The sequence below is a fragment of the Pipistrellus kuhlii genome, unplaced genomic scaffold (assembly GCF_014108245.1).
Source record: "Pipistrellus kuhlii isolate mPipKuh1 unplaced genomic scaffold, mPipKuh1.p scaffold_m20_p_7, whole genome shotgun sequence".
NCBI lineage: Eukaryota > Metazoa > Chordata > Mammalia > Chiroptera > Vespertilionidae > Pipistrellus > Pipistrellus kuhlii.
Window position 1 is genome coordinate 14,092,928 of NW_023425573.1, and position 14,522 is coordinate 14,107,449.

The window sequence follows — 14,522 nt, forward strand, 5'->3', positions numbered from 1 at the left end:
TGGGAGCTGTGTGCACGGGGCTGCCGCCTGCGCCTCCAGAAAGATCGTGTTTCTTCCCAGAGCGGCGTCCCGTCACTCCTGCCCTGGAATTTCTTGGCATTGCACCTGACGTGCATTAGGAGTCTGGCAAGGGCCAGCGGCCTAATTCCCTGTCATTTCTAAGCCGTGAAGTCATGGGTAAATGGCTTTTTCATGATAGAACTATTAGCAGAAGCTTTTTTTTTTTTTTTTTTTTTTTTTTTTTTTGCCTTTAACGATGTCTGTCTCCAGAGTCTCCGAAATCGAGTCATTTGAGCTGAGCATCATCAGTGGAGTCAGAGCTCAGGTTTACTGAGGCCCGTGCTGATACTGATGAATGCTTTATGAGGTCCCCCTGTCCTGTTATGTAAGGATCTCAGACCATGCAGCGGCAGCCTAGGATGCGAGGTTGTGTTTCTGTTTAAGCAACGAGCTCCCGCAGAAGCACCTTTCTTCAGAAGAGCCTGGGCGATGCGCGTGGATTGCTGTGCCTTCCTTTCCTCCTCCCTGCCCTCGGTCATGCTCACGGTCACTGGCTCCGGAGTCTGCTCCCAGCTGTCGGGGTGTGCTGGTCGGCCTTTCTTTCTAGTTAGTAGACGGCAGCACTGACAGCCCCGTGCCGCTCCCCTGAGTGGACGTGGGGCACGCTGACCTGTCCCTGGGCGTCCAGGAGTGTCGGTCGCTGGATGCGATGCTGCCCAGGTGTTCTGTGGGTATTTTGTCGTCGGGGGAGGGTGTGTGTGGTGGGTAATGGTTCTCACGCTTGGCTGCCCTCTGGAGTGGCTGGAGAGCCCGTAAAACACTAGCCGGGCCACACCCCCAGAGCCTGACGGCATGCCTCTGGGGTGTGGCCTGGCCAGGGAGGGTTTAGCTTCCCAGGTGGTGCTGACCTGCAGCCGCGCTGTCATGCCCCTCCTGCATCCCAGACACTCAGGTCCCTTTATTGGTTTGCTTTGCGACACGGCGCTGAGCTCTGTGGGTGGAAGAGTCATGGCTCCGCAGACAGACGTCTAGGCACGTTGGTGATCAGTAGCTGAGGGACCGAACCCGTCCCTGAGCCGCGGTGCGGCCCGCGCCCTCTGTGCCAGCTCCACGCAGACAGCCGCCGTCAGGCTGAGACGGGCTGCACAGGCTGGGTGTGTGACCCCGTTCCACCCGAAGCGAGGCCCCTGCCCACCCCGGGTGCCGCTCCTGTGCGTGGGCCTGTGCAGCAGGCATCTCCAGATCCACACAGAGAGAGCGCCCCTCTCCCCGTCCACCGCCTCCTCCCTCACCCGTCCACCGCCTCCCTCCCCACACCCCGTCCACCGCCTCCCTCCCCACACCCCGTCCACCATCCTCCCTCCCCACACCCCGTCCACCGCCTCCCTCCCTCACCCGTCCACTGCCTCCCTCCCCATACCCACCCACCATCCTCCCTCCCTACACCCGGTCCACTCATGCCTTCATCCCCTGTTGTCTGTGTCCACCGGTTAGGCTTATATGCATGCACACAAGTCCTTTGGTTGATCTCTCCCCTTACCCCCACCCTCCCCTACCTTCCTTCTGAGGTTAGACAGTCAGATCAATGCTTCTCTGTCTCTGGGTCTGTTTTTGTTCATCAGTTCATGTTGTTCATTATATTCCATAAGTGAGTGAGATCATGTCATATCTCTCTCTGATTGGCTTATTTTGCTTAGCATAATGCTCTCCAGTTCCATCTAAATGGTAAGAATTCCTTCTTTTTTTACCGCAGCATAGCATTCCATTGTGCTTGGCGTGTTTTATTGCTGATTTCCCAGCCAGGGGTGCCCACTTAAGGAACCCTGTCTGACTCATTCTGAGCATCCCTTGCTGAATCCAACATGGTATTAGCAATGAATGACCACCACTGAGCTGATTCATTTACAAATAAATATTTAATGTGCTTACTGTGGTGTGTGATGCACAGGACTTCAGCAAGTCTGTTCTCTGGTTTCTCTCATTGGGTTGTGAAATCTTTGGTGGAAATTTCCAGTGTTGTTGTCAGGGCCCTAACTCCCATTTTTATCACCAATTCTGTATCCTGGCCAGTTGGTTAGACACCTTATGACCCAAAGCCAGATTTTTCTATGGAAAGAGGAACTATTACTTCTACATTTTATTAATGATACTTGTCATATGATGAGATATTTTTAAAAAATCTTTAGACAATCTGTAGATAATCGCAGTACTTGACACCTATTAAGAGAAGCGGGGACCGTGTGGAGGTGGGCAAAAGTGGGGGGAATCAGGGGACCTCTAACACTGTCAACAATAAAAGAAATAAATGCATTCATTCACGTTGTTATGCGAAAAAAAGAAAGCAACAAACGGCAGTCTTGTTTACTCTGCACAACCAGGAGACGTGCCTCCTGCAGTTACGTCTGAATTCTGTTTTGACATCCAGATTATTCTACCCCGTGACATAAAACACATGCAATTATGTGTCTAGACCAGTGGTCGGCAAACACATTAGTCAACAGAGCCAAATACCAACAGTACAACCATTGAAATTCCTTTGGAGAGCCAAATTTTTTAAACCTAAACTTCTTCTAACGCTACTTCTTCAAAATAGACTCGCCCAGGCCGTGGTATTTTGTGGAAGAGCCCCACTCAAGAGGCCAAAGAGCCGCATGTGGCTTGCGAGCCACAGTTTGCTGACCACTGGTCTAGGGCAATTCCAAAATTAATTTTACAGGTTTTCCATGGAGTAAAGGATGGAAACTCACTGCTCTTGCTTTAGGCACTGCATACTTCTCCCATTATAACTTCCTGTCTAATTGGCATGTTGTCACCTCATCCTGCAACCAGAGAGATCCCGCCCTCCAGTCCGCAGTGATCCTGCTTGGCTCGCAGCAGCTTGGGCTGAAAGGGGGGACTTCTTTGAGGAACACATGGCACCATCATAATTACCCAATCAGCTTCGTTCTTTGTGACCAAACTGCCACCAAGAGAAGCAGGGACCATGTGGAGGTGGGCAAAGTGGAGGGGTGGGGGGCAGGAGGGACATCTATAACAGCATCAACAATGAGAGAAGCCAATGCATTCTCATGGTTCTGCAGAACAAGAGTTAGTGCTGTTTGCGTGTGCTCTGTGCAGCCGTTATCCTGGAGCGGTGGGGGAGCCGCAGGAACGGGACGGGTGGGTGGCCCCTGGCCCATGTTCTCTCCGGTCTCAGGTCTGGTGATAGGTGTTCATGGTGACATGGTGCATGCCGGGACATTGTGCCAAGCCAACCCTCTCTCTCTGTGGTTTGCTGTAGGTACACAGCGTGCCAATGCCCGGGCACCAGCCCCTTACAAGCGAGACTTTGAAGCCAAGCTGAGGAACTTTTACAGGAAGTTGGAGACGAAAGGATATGGACAAGGCCCAGGGAAGTTAAAGTAAGTCAGAGCGAAACCATCACAGGGCCTGCGGGTGAGGATGGGGTACAGCCAGTCGTGATTCGGGGAAGACACGCACCTCGGTTTGAGTCGGCGTAATTACTTTGGTGTCTGCTCATGGCAGCACCATACAAAACACAGTTCTGGCATTGAACACGATTCAGCTTAAGGTTTTAAAGGAAACAGCAAAGAAACGACCACATTCCATGCAGAAAATGTTAAGGAAAAGTGCAAGCTGCCCAGCCATTGAGCATCGACCTGTGAACCAGGAGGTCACAGTTCAGTTCCCGGTCAGGGCACAGGCCTGGGGTGCCGGCTCGATCCCCAGTGGGGGGCCTGCAGGAGGCAGCTCATCAGTGATTCTCATCATTGACGTTTCTCTCTCTCTCTCTCTCTCTCTCTCTTTCCCATCCTTTCTGACATCAATAAAACTATATTTTTTAAAAATAATAAAAATGACAAGCTGGTTTACTTATTCTCCTGAAAAGGACCTCTGCTGGCTTAGTGTGGCCTCTTTGGCTCTGAAGCCGTCGCCAGGTCCTGCGGGCACCATGCCCAGCCCTGTCGTGCTGTGAACTAAATGTTGCTTGTCCTCGGCACCCCTCATGAACGTTGTTTCTGCCCGTCTCCCTTCACCTCCATTTACATGGGGAGATGGAAGCGGCCACACGACGTGGGGGCAGAACGATGCTCATTCTCTTTGTGCCTCTGCTGCCCTCATCCCCCATTCCCCGACCCCTCATCCCCCCTCCATCCTGAGCCAGGGCCTCCCTGAGGGCAGGTGCCCCCTGAGAGAGGACACGGGAGGAAGGGTCGCTTCTGCAGTCCCACCGTGTTCCGGAGCCCCAGAGAGGGCCCGGGGGGCAGCCCACAGCCCATGGCTCGCCACCCCCCCAAGGACTCACTGGGTTAAGTTAGCTGGTCCCCTTCGCTCGCCTCAGAAAACACCAGCTGTCCAGCACCAGGCCTCTCAGCCTTCCCTCCTTCGTCTCTCTGACGAAGCTCTGGATTAAGCTTTCAGCCCCTGGCCTCCACGTTACCTCCCTTTCCATGGCTGTTGTCACTAAAGGCAAATGGGTGTGTGCTCAGGGATGACCTTAGGACAAGTGGATTCATGGGCACATGTGTCAGTCATCTATATCTGCCACTTAGGGAGTCTTGAGATTCTCCTAATTTAAAAATTAAGTCAAGCCCTAACCGGTTTGACTCAGTGGAGAGAGCATCGGCCTACAAACTCAAGGGTCCCAGGTTCGATTCCAGTCAAGGGCATGTACCTTGGTTGCGGGCACATCCCCAGTGGGAGATGTGCAGGAGGCAGATGATCGATGTTTCTCTCTCATCAATGTTTCTAATTCCATACCTCTCCCTTCCTCCCTGTAAAATAATTAAAAAATATATTTTTAAAAAATTAAGTCAAACACAGTGTTAAACCCCTCTGCGTTGGAGGACACTGGGAATTTTTTTCCTATTGTTCTCACAGTCAACTCTCTAGGCCAGTGGTCGGCAAACTGCAGCTTGCGAGCCGCATGCTGCTCTTTGGCCCCTTGAGTGTGGCTCTTCCACAAAATACCACACAGCTTGGGAAAGTCTATTTTGAAGAATTGGAATTAGAAGAAGTTTAGGTTTAAAAAATTTGGCTCTCAAAAGAAATTGCAATGGTTGTCCTGTTGATATTTGGCTCTGTTGACTAATGAGTTTGCCGAACACTGCTCTAGGCACTTAGTACCTCAGTTGCTTGTCTAGGGGCACTGGGGCTCCAACCATGACCTCCTAGGGCTGTCCTTTCGCTACTCACACAGGGCTGTGTCTGTGCTGCTGCCCATTGTCCTGGACAGATGGACTCGGCCCTCAGAGGGCCTCGGGGTTCACACGTCATAGGTGGGGTGCCCCCTTTTCTCAGCACGTCTCTGAAGCAGCCATGGCTAATGCTGCTGAGAGTTGAAGGCAGACGTGGCCTTGGTGGCAGAGAGCGATGGTATGAAGTCACTCCTTTTGGCCTCGTTAGTTATGGCAAATGGAAACGAAATGGCAAGCGCCCAGTCCTGGAAAGATAAGGATTAGGCAATAACCTTTTCATTTTTATTTTTTCAAATTGCCTCATTATGGACAGGTTAATCATCAGAAGAGATCACTTACTCGAAGATGCTTTTAATCAGATCATGGGCTACTCCCGAAAAGACCTGCAGAGGAACAAGCTGTACGTCACCTTCGTCGGGGAGGAAGGGTGAGTTGCCCGGAGAAGCGGCCCAGGGATCGCAGCTGGGCTGCAGGGCGGTGTCTCGCCACATCCTCCTGCGGTCGCCTGAAACAGGAAACCCTTCTGGCAGGAAATGCCGCTCTCATACCCTGAAATCTCTTGGCTGTTTTTTTTTTGTTTTTTTTTTTAAAGGCCTTCTCTGATTTTTAACTTATTTGGCATAGAAATCCTTTGGTAAAAACTTGTAACTACTGAGCGTTTTTGAGAGCAGCGTTTGGTTTGGTCTCTTCTCTAGTTCTCTCTAAAAGGGAAGAGTGGGCATTGAGGGGTTCAACACACCAAGGAACTGCTTTCAGCATCTGTGCTCCCATCCCCTGCCCTGGTGCCAAGCAGAATGTGCTTCGCCTGGTAAACAAATTCCGTTTCAGCATCACTCATTGGAATTCTATTCTTCTACCCAGAAGCCTGTGCAGCAGTCACTGTTGGATCTTGGTTCTTGCTGTGCTCTCCTTTGAGAGGGCAGCACACCTACAGAGAGGGCTGCCTGCCGTAAACTAAGGTCTCCCACCTTCCATGACTCCTGCCTGAGTGTGTGCATATAGATAGATGAAGTCAGGGAATGAGGAGCGAAGACATGCAGTCTTATTGCATCCGGATAGACGTGGCAGCTGTTACATGGCACATGGGAGATGGCAGCTCTCCTGTCTCCCAGGCCCCTTCTGCTTTCCCCATTTCAGGGCCGGGTTCAAGTTTCAGCACCTCCAATGCAACCCAGGCATCACCAGAGTGAAGTAAACAGAACCCCCCGCACCATTGCCTGAACTCTGCTTGTCTTCTCCTTGATTGTATTGATTGGGATTATTTCCCTCTCAGTCATGTCCAGGAATAAACTGTGTCAGATTATGGAATCATAGTAGTAATATCCAACAAATTAAACCGTCCAGTGTATGGTTCACGTAGTGGAGGCGCCAATGTATAAAATAACTGCATGTGTCAGTGGAACCAGGTTATAGCAAAACAGATTCACAACCAGCTCTTAGTTCTTCATTCAGCCTCTTGGCCCAGCGCTGGGATGTAGGCAGAACTCCTGCACCTGGTCTGCCTGAATGTTTTTCCTAGCCATGGATCTTCTCACTATTTCAACTGGTGCCTGGTAACTTCCGCTGTTTGCATGCACTGTCGTGTCGTCTCTCAGCTGAGACTTGATGAAAGTGAAACCTTATATGGGAAAAGAGCATAATGTGACCAAGTTGCACAGAAGCTGCCTGGGACCTGAGCCCTTCATCCTTGACATGCCCCCATGGGTTTCTCACATATGTTTGTTGGCTTAAAGGCGCAGGTGCACAGTTGAAAATGAAGACACATGTTTTTAGCCTAATCACAGGTATGCATGGGATGCCAGGTATTTCCTGACAGAGTCAGCCTGGTTTGAATGAGAATGATTTTCCTCCCCCGGAGCGCCAGCTGCCTTCCTGCATTGTTGAGATCTCAGAGATGCAGGGAAGAGTCTTTGGGAGCCCGGGAACTTACGTCTGAATGGAACAGGTGCTTGTGATGTTTGGTCATCCTCATGCAGTCTCCCTGGGATGACATCTGTTCCTGGGAGGAGGCCCAGGCTGAGTGGGGTTTGATAACTCTGTATTTGTGGCAATCAAATGGTTCCTGCTTCTATCACCTGTCTTCCACCTAGAACCCCAGAGGGAAAATAAGAGGATATATTGAGGTGTGAATTTCAGTTATCAGAAACAACCCCTTAACTTTATCATTGCCACAATGTCACAAACAACAGTGAGTGATAGGACATCGTCCCGGGTGGGGACAGGAAATGTGGAAGGATATATGGGAAGTAGGGATTTCCAAAGAGGCAACAATATACCATTCAAATGGCCAAAGATGCAAAAGACCCGTAATCAGAAAATTATAAGACACCAAAGAAAGATAATTGGAGAAGATACAAATAAGTGGAAGCATATACCATGCTCATGGATAGGAATAATTAACATAATGAAATGGCCATACTACCCAAACCATTTCCTATGAAGATACCAATGATGTATTTCATGGACCTAGAATATTCCAAAAATTAATATGGAACCACAAAAGACCTGAATACCCATAGCAATCTTCAGAAAGAACCAATATATATATATATGGTGTCCCCCCAAATGTGTACACACACTTTGAATAATTATAAAGCCAGTGTTTATTAAAATACATTTCATTTTCAAAATTGAGCTATCAACTGTTAAAGTGTGTCTACATTATTTTTGGGGACACAGTATTACAGAACTGTACACTTGAAACCCTTATAATTTTATTAATAAATATAATCTCAACAAATTCAATAAAAACTTTTAACAAGAAAAGAAGAATGCATCTGCCTGTACTCCCACAAGGTGTGAATTCACAGATTTCAGAGGCTTTCGCTTTGCTTTAAGCCAGTGGTTCCCAACCTTTTCTTGGCCATGCCCCACTTAAGTATTTCTAAAATCCTGATGCCCCCCAGTGACATATAATTCTTATTATTCAAAAAGTGAGCTCCTAATCACGTGGAGGAAGCCTAAAAGGCCATTAACTTGCTCTAAACAAGCTTCCAAAGAACATGGCATCCATGAAAGAGAAAAAAAGAACAAAAGGACAGGTGAAGTACTAAGGAAGAAACCACTAAGAAATTATTTAAAAAATTATACTACTATGAAATGATGTGGAAATATAGTAAATAAAGTTTCAAAACATATAATAGTGAACTGAAATGCATACGTATGTCACAGTATATATTGCAATATTTATATACTGTATCTGAGGCCCCTAGGACCATAAGAAAGAAATTCACGGTTACTAACTCATTTTCCATTTGCCCCCCCTTAAAAATCAAATTATGCCCCTGTGCCCCAAGTTGGGAACCACTACCTTAGGCTGTTCCTTTGCACAGACCCGAAAAAATGATCTAAAGGTTGTTCCTGAAATGAAAAAGCTGAGGCAGGAAAAATGCTGGGGGAATTTATAGTCAGAAACGTACAGGTTCACTACACGTCCCAAGGTGAGGCAGAATTAATCTGCGAATATTAGGGAGGCCTGTATTCAACTTAAAAAGGCAAAAACGATGAAAGCACAAGGCCATTCGTGCTTCTCACGAAAACAGTGCTTCACGTTTTACTGGGCTTTTTGCCAACAGTAAACAGTTTCTAGGCAAATCACTGTGATTTCCTTCGGTCGGAGCCGGGGGCCTGTTCTCGCCCCACTTGAGCTGGTTATCCGGGCTGGCTCCGTGGGGAGTGGTGCGTGTCAGCAGCGGTGGCTGGGCTGGAAACTGAGTCACCTTGCGCGCATGTGGGGGAGACGGTAGGCCGTGGCTGCTTCCTTCCGGGGGGCTTCTGGCTGCCTTTAGGGAGGGGCTCAGTGGGGCAACACGGAGTGTGTCATTGTCCTTTGACTTCACAGTCCCAGCAACCAAAGCTACTACGTGGTGGCAGAGTCAGCCCGGAAGCCTGCGGTGTCGGATCAGGCATCCTGGGCCCTGCGCTTCGCAGTAGGCCCGGCGGGAAGGTGGCATCGGCCTTGCAGAGAGAGGTGTTGGCCCTGTGATTGCCCCTCTTCCTGTCCTCTTCCTGTCCTCCTCCTGTCCTCCTCTGTGGCCAACTCTGGGAGAGAGGCGCCTTTCTCTGAGAAAGAACAAGTTCATTATACGCAAGGAGCCACCTCTATGACGTCAGCCGTCTGTCTAGCAAAGCCACTGCTGAGCCCGGGGAGGGGATGTGAGCGGGCGGACAGGGTGTGAGCGTAAGGGTTCAAGGACAGACGAGCTCTTCTCCCGAGGCAGCGAGGGAAACCACGGAAGAAGGACACGGTGGTGGAGGCCTGGGCTCCGGGTCACCGGGCACGAGGCGGCTGGCCTCAGGCCTCGCCCACAAAACCCCTCCCTCCCACACGGGCTCCGGGAGTCCTGCTGCTGTAACCATGGGAGGGCGGGTCGGCAGGTGCACAGATGGGGGGGGGGGGGGGAGCTGACCGGCCTGCAAGAAAGCCACGCGCTTTGTCTTCCTGAAAACCTGGGGGACACGGGGGTGGGACTTCCCAATGCCATCGCCTTCTCTCGTTGTATCGTCCACTTCCCTTGGAATGCTTCACTTTCGGTGATGTGTGGTTGGACGCAAAGGACAGGAGGAATAAAATAAATGACTTTTAACCAATATTGGAGGCCCCCAACCAGCCGGGCCCTGTCAGCCTGGCAACGTGATGGCGTTTGAGATGCTTGGCCAGAAAGTAAAGTAAATAAAGAGAATGCTTTCTCAGTGCTTCCCGGGGCTCCGCACGGCACCGCCACCCCGAAGACATCTGTGCTGATTCCGAAATGCCCTGGCAGGCAGCTGCTGGGTGGCCCCACACCCGCGGCGGCCCGGAGTTTCTGCGTGTCTGTGCCAAGCCTGTCGCTGCGGAACCAACCCAACTGGCAGAACAGGAATGTGGCCGGCGATCCCTGGGCCGTGAGTCAGAGGAGCTGTTTACATGGCGGAGGTTGCTAAGGAGCCAGCAGCACACGCACCAGGTGCCTGCTGGGACACGTCCTGCTGGATTAGCTCGGCCTGTCATCTGCGGTTGCAGCCTGTTCTCCGGTGGGCAGCCCTGACGTTGGGGATGGCCGTCCTATCATGCGGTGAAAGCAGCTCCGGCCCCACAGGGACGCCCCCTGGGCTCCTGGAGGTCACAGCAGCAGAGAGACCTCTGACCCCGCAGGACGATCCGTTTTCCTCCCGGAGGACTGGCACCTGTGTTCTCTCTGGGTGGGGGAAACGCTGTCCTTTTCCGGCCTAACTTTTCAGGGAACATTTTATGCGATGGCCAGCCAGGTCCAGCTGTTGTCGTCACGAAGGAGCCTTCCGGAAGGCCCCTCTTCGTTGTCCTCACAAACCGGACTGTGGTCGATGCTGTGGCACCTGGATAGGCCAGACCGGCGCCCAGCTCCCGAAGGCTCATTCGCTCGAGCGACTGATGAGCGTATTTGTGAATGGAGGGAGGGACGGGCACAGCCTGGTAATGCCACTGAGTCAACATACGACCTAAAGGCAAACCTGTGCGGAGTCACTCACCCTGCCGGGTGCCAGCTCACCAGGCAGAGGAGGCTGGTCTCTTTAGAGAGCTCCACGCATTGGCTCAAAGGCACACAGGGAGCCCCGAGGGGTTACGGGATACGGAGACGAGAAGGGCGCAGGCCCTGCCCGCGGTGATGTAGGCGTGTGCACAGGGGCGGCGGACGCACAAGCCGCTCATTATAACCCGAGGGGAGTGCAGTGTTAGTTACTAAACACGGAGAGTCTAACCTCAGAGAAACCTGCTATTTCCAGCTGAAGGCCACAGCTGCATTTTAGGCAGCGAAAAGGCCATTTTACTTCTACCGGCGGTCTCTCTGTACGCACAGGGACTCATAAAGTATTTACCTGCCCGTGACCCTTAGGATCGGGGCTGGGATTGTGTCTGAGAGCTCCCCCGGAGCTCGGACCACTCACCGGCACCTCATGCTTAGTTATGGCCACGCCTTGAGGTGGCATACACCCTAGAGTGTGGTAGTCATTTCCCATTTCCTGGAAGGAACCTTCACTGAAGAAGGGAATCTGTAGTAAGCCAGGTGTTTTAATAAAGTAGCATGTCCCTCCCACCTCCTCCCGTCACAGGGGTTGGCAAAGTTGTACTGAGAAAGGCTAGACAGTAAATAGTTTAGTCTTTGCAAGCCCTGCATCCTCCCTCCCATACATGCAATTCTGCCGTCTTAGCAGAAAAGCAGCCGTGGACAAACAGGCAGCACATACATGGGCATGGCTGTGTGCCAATAAAACTTTATTTACAAAGCTGGGAACCTGGCTAGATTTGGCCCCCAGGCCATCGTTGACCAACCCTGGCCTAAAAGTGACTTTTTGTTGTTGTTAGTCTTGGATATTTGCAATGTCCTGAGGGTAGGCTGTGAGGAGTGACGGGGGTTCAGGGGGCCGGGCAGCCAGCGTCAAGGCCCGGACCCTCCACCTCGCTTTCATTTGATGCCCGTCAGTGATTTCCTTCTGTCCCAGTCATCTCAGTGAAACGAGGAGATGGACAGAGTGACTCCTGAGGTGCCAGGGACCACTGGTGTTTTCTGTTTCTGCAAAGACACGGGACCTGATGAAGTTCCCCACCGGCAGGAAATTAGCAAGCAGTGCTGCCTCCACCGGAATCTGGGGAGCCCGGAATCATGGACTCGGTTTCAGAAAGTGAAATTCCGTGGGAAAATGCATGGCGCCCAGCACTTGGGTTGTGAGCCGATTCAGTGCCTGCAGACAGGCCGGGAGAGCCCGGGGCTGCAGCGCCCAGGAGAAAGGTATGAGCCGATGACTAAGCTCCTGGTGAGTCAGCAAGGCGGCTGCCCCTCAGGCTGGGCGCTTCTCGGCTGCGTTCCAAGGGGAGAGTGTGCAGGAAAGGAGGGCAAAGCCCTGGCTGAGCCCCGAGCGAGAGGAGGGGACCGCGCCTCCAGTCTCAGACCCCGCCTTGTAGGTCAGACGTGGGCCTGGAGCAGGTCCCAGCAGAGGGACCTCCCAGCCTCTCCTTGAGGGGGTGGGAGAAGAGGCCTGTGGGTGAGGGAGCAGGAGGGAGCAGGAGGGAGAGAGACAGGGGGATGAAAACTGCCACAAGTAAGAGTTCTTAGAAAATGACTTTTCCAAAGAAAGCGTCTACCGTCCGCATCCAGATGAGCACCCGGAGTGAGACAGGCCTCCGATGTTTGTCGGGAGAAAGACTCTAAGCATGTGAAGAACATTCAAGTGGAAGAAGGATTCTACTTGTTCTTGGTGCCATCAGAGATCCAATTAGGATGGAGGGAGGAGGCCATGGGGCTGCCCAGCTCAGCAACTGGGAGGTGTGGTGTGTGCCCTGCACCCAGGAGGCCTCTGCACTCTGAGCAGACTCTCCCCCCCATCCCCCCGCCCCCAGCTGGTGGCAACCTCCCATTGTATCCACGGGCCGGTGGACAGGACTACAGACTCCATCTCCCCCGAGGGCAGGTTCAGTGTGTTACCTTCAGCCCTGAGAGGCCGCTACACTAGCATTTCCTGCCCACATAGGCGTCCTGGCCGCCCACACTCTGGCGCCCACAGGGCAGCGTGCGCTGGGGCTGTGTGAGATGGCTCTTGGCTGTTCCACAGACTGACGTGTTGTATTCTAATATCTACGTATTTCTTTTGTTGTGTGTCAGAAAAAAAATAAAGCTAGGACGTCATAATTTCAGAGACATTATCTAAGTCAAGGCTACGCTGAAAAAGCCAGTGAATTTAGAGCTGACTGCGTGAGAAATATGAAGGAAACAGCGCACGCCTGTATTCAGGTCGGCCAAACGTTGAAAAAGCAGTTTGTGACTAGCTGAAGTCTGTTCTAAGTAAGCTCTCTGAAATGCTCAGCTCTGAATAAACATCACGTTACATTTCGAACGGGGCTCCCAGCTCCATCCGCCACCTCTCACAGGATTCTTTTCTCTATCGCACAATTCCATCTCTGCTCAAGACTCAGATGACCTCCTTTGAAAAAAATGCAGTAGGGCCCGTGGAGGAAATTCCCTAAGAGGCAAAAAGCAGAGTGAGCCAGTGAAGTCGTATTCCGACCCCCAGCTGACCCACTGCTTCCATTCCCCTCCCCGTCCCTTCCTGTCTCTGAGCATTCATCATGGGGTAGGCATCTTATATATATTTTTTGCTTTAAATTTAATGTACCCAATTGCTGTTGCCAACGCCTCTGGACTGCGTGTCTTGCTCTCGGCATGGTTTGGCCACTCGTCATTCCTCAAACCTAACATAGTCATTTTTCCTGCCTCGCTTTGACCTTGATGTCCTTGTGACAGAAGTGGGGTTTACATGGTAGGTCAGGTGCTAAGAGTTTTAGCCTTTTCTCCAAATTCCTCCACGAGGAAGCATTGGATACCCTCAGTTTTCTTGTCTATAATTTTCCTTGGGGTTTTGTAATTTAAAGTTTTCCCTGGAACTCTGTCATTCCATTTCCTTTTGCCTCTGATCTTCCCAGGGGGCTCTTCCATCGGCTATTTCACTCTACCCCAGTGAACTCAAGTCTCCTTCTCCGCCTGTTAAACGTATTTAGAAGTCCCTGAGGAAGGACTCAGTGTCCCTGGATGTAGGCAGCTCATGCCTCTGGTTTTGCCCCGTTTCAAGAGCATTTTCCCTGTTCTCCCTTTTCCTCATAACCTGGCCCAGGACACTGAAAATATTGACCTCTTCCTATCTGTTTACACCATCTATGTGCATATGGCCCGCTGCACCCTTATCTGATGTGTGGCTTTCGTCTTGGATATGCTCCACATAAAATGTGCATTTTGCTGTTCTGGGCCAAGACATGGAAGAGATCAGGAAATCAGGATGGCCCCGTTGGGTTTGGACAGTCCTGCAAAGTGGGCAGTTAGGCTCGTGATGAGTGCTCCGGGGAAAGCTGAGCTCTGTAGACAAGGCGTATGATACGAAGAAAAATATATATAATGGGTATAACGGGTTGTTCTTTGTGTGGGTTTCTTTAAAGGCTGGATTACAGCGGACCTTCCAGAGAGTTCTTCTTCCTGGTGTCCAGAGAACTCTTTAACCCATATTATGGCTTATTTGAATATTCGGCCAATGACACCTACACAGTGCAAATAAGTCCCATGTCTGCCTTCGTGGACAATCACCATGAATGGTAAGTAAATGTTTTCCTCGGCACTTTGCTTCTGCTTATTTCCGTGATACTCATTTTAATAGGAATCCTCGATTCTAACACCTTTTCCCCCCCGGAGAAAATCTTATTTTCTTATTGCTCTGGCTGGTGTGGCTCTTGTATATTTCTTGTTAATCCTCACCAGAGGAGATTTCATGCGTTGTGTGTGGTTTTTTTGGAGAGAGCGGGAGGGAGGAGGAGAGACGCACAGA

General features: G+C 51.1%; 1 protein-coding gene across 7 annotated transcripts in view; it reads left to right on the plus strand.

The window, feature by feature from the left end:
* The window catches only part of HECW2 (HECT, C2 and WW domain containing E3 ubiquitin protein ligase 2), a 222,401-nt gene that overhangs the window by 182,694 nt on the left and 25,185 nt on the right, over positions 1 to 14,522 (plus strand). For all 7 annotated transcript variants that reach the window (XR_004984927.2, XR_006740563.1, XM_036421424.2 and 4 more), the window contains 3 exons: positions 3,281 to 3,401; positions 5,512 to 5,625; positions 14,140 to 14,292. Coding sequence is in view for 5 of the 7 variants with exons in the window: in XM_036421424.2 (XP_036277317.2) it covers positions 3,281 to 3,401; positions 5,512 to 5,625; positions 14,140 to 14,292 (388 nt within the window). In the remaining 2 variants the exon portion in view is untranslated. The remainder of the gene's footprint in view (positions 1 to 3,280; positions 3,402 to 5,511; positions 5,626 to 14,139; positions 14,293 to 14,522) is intronic.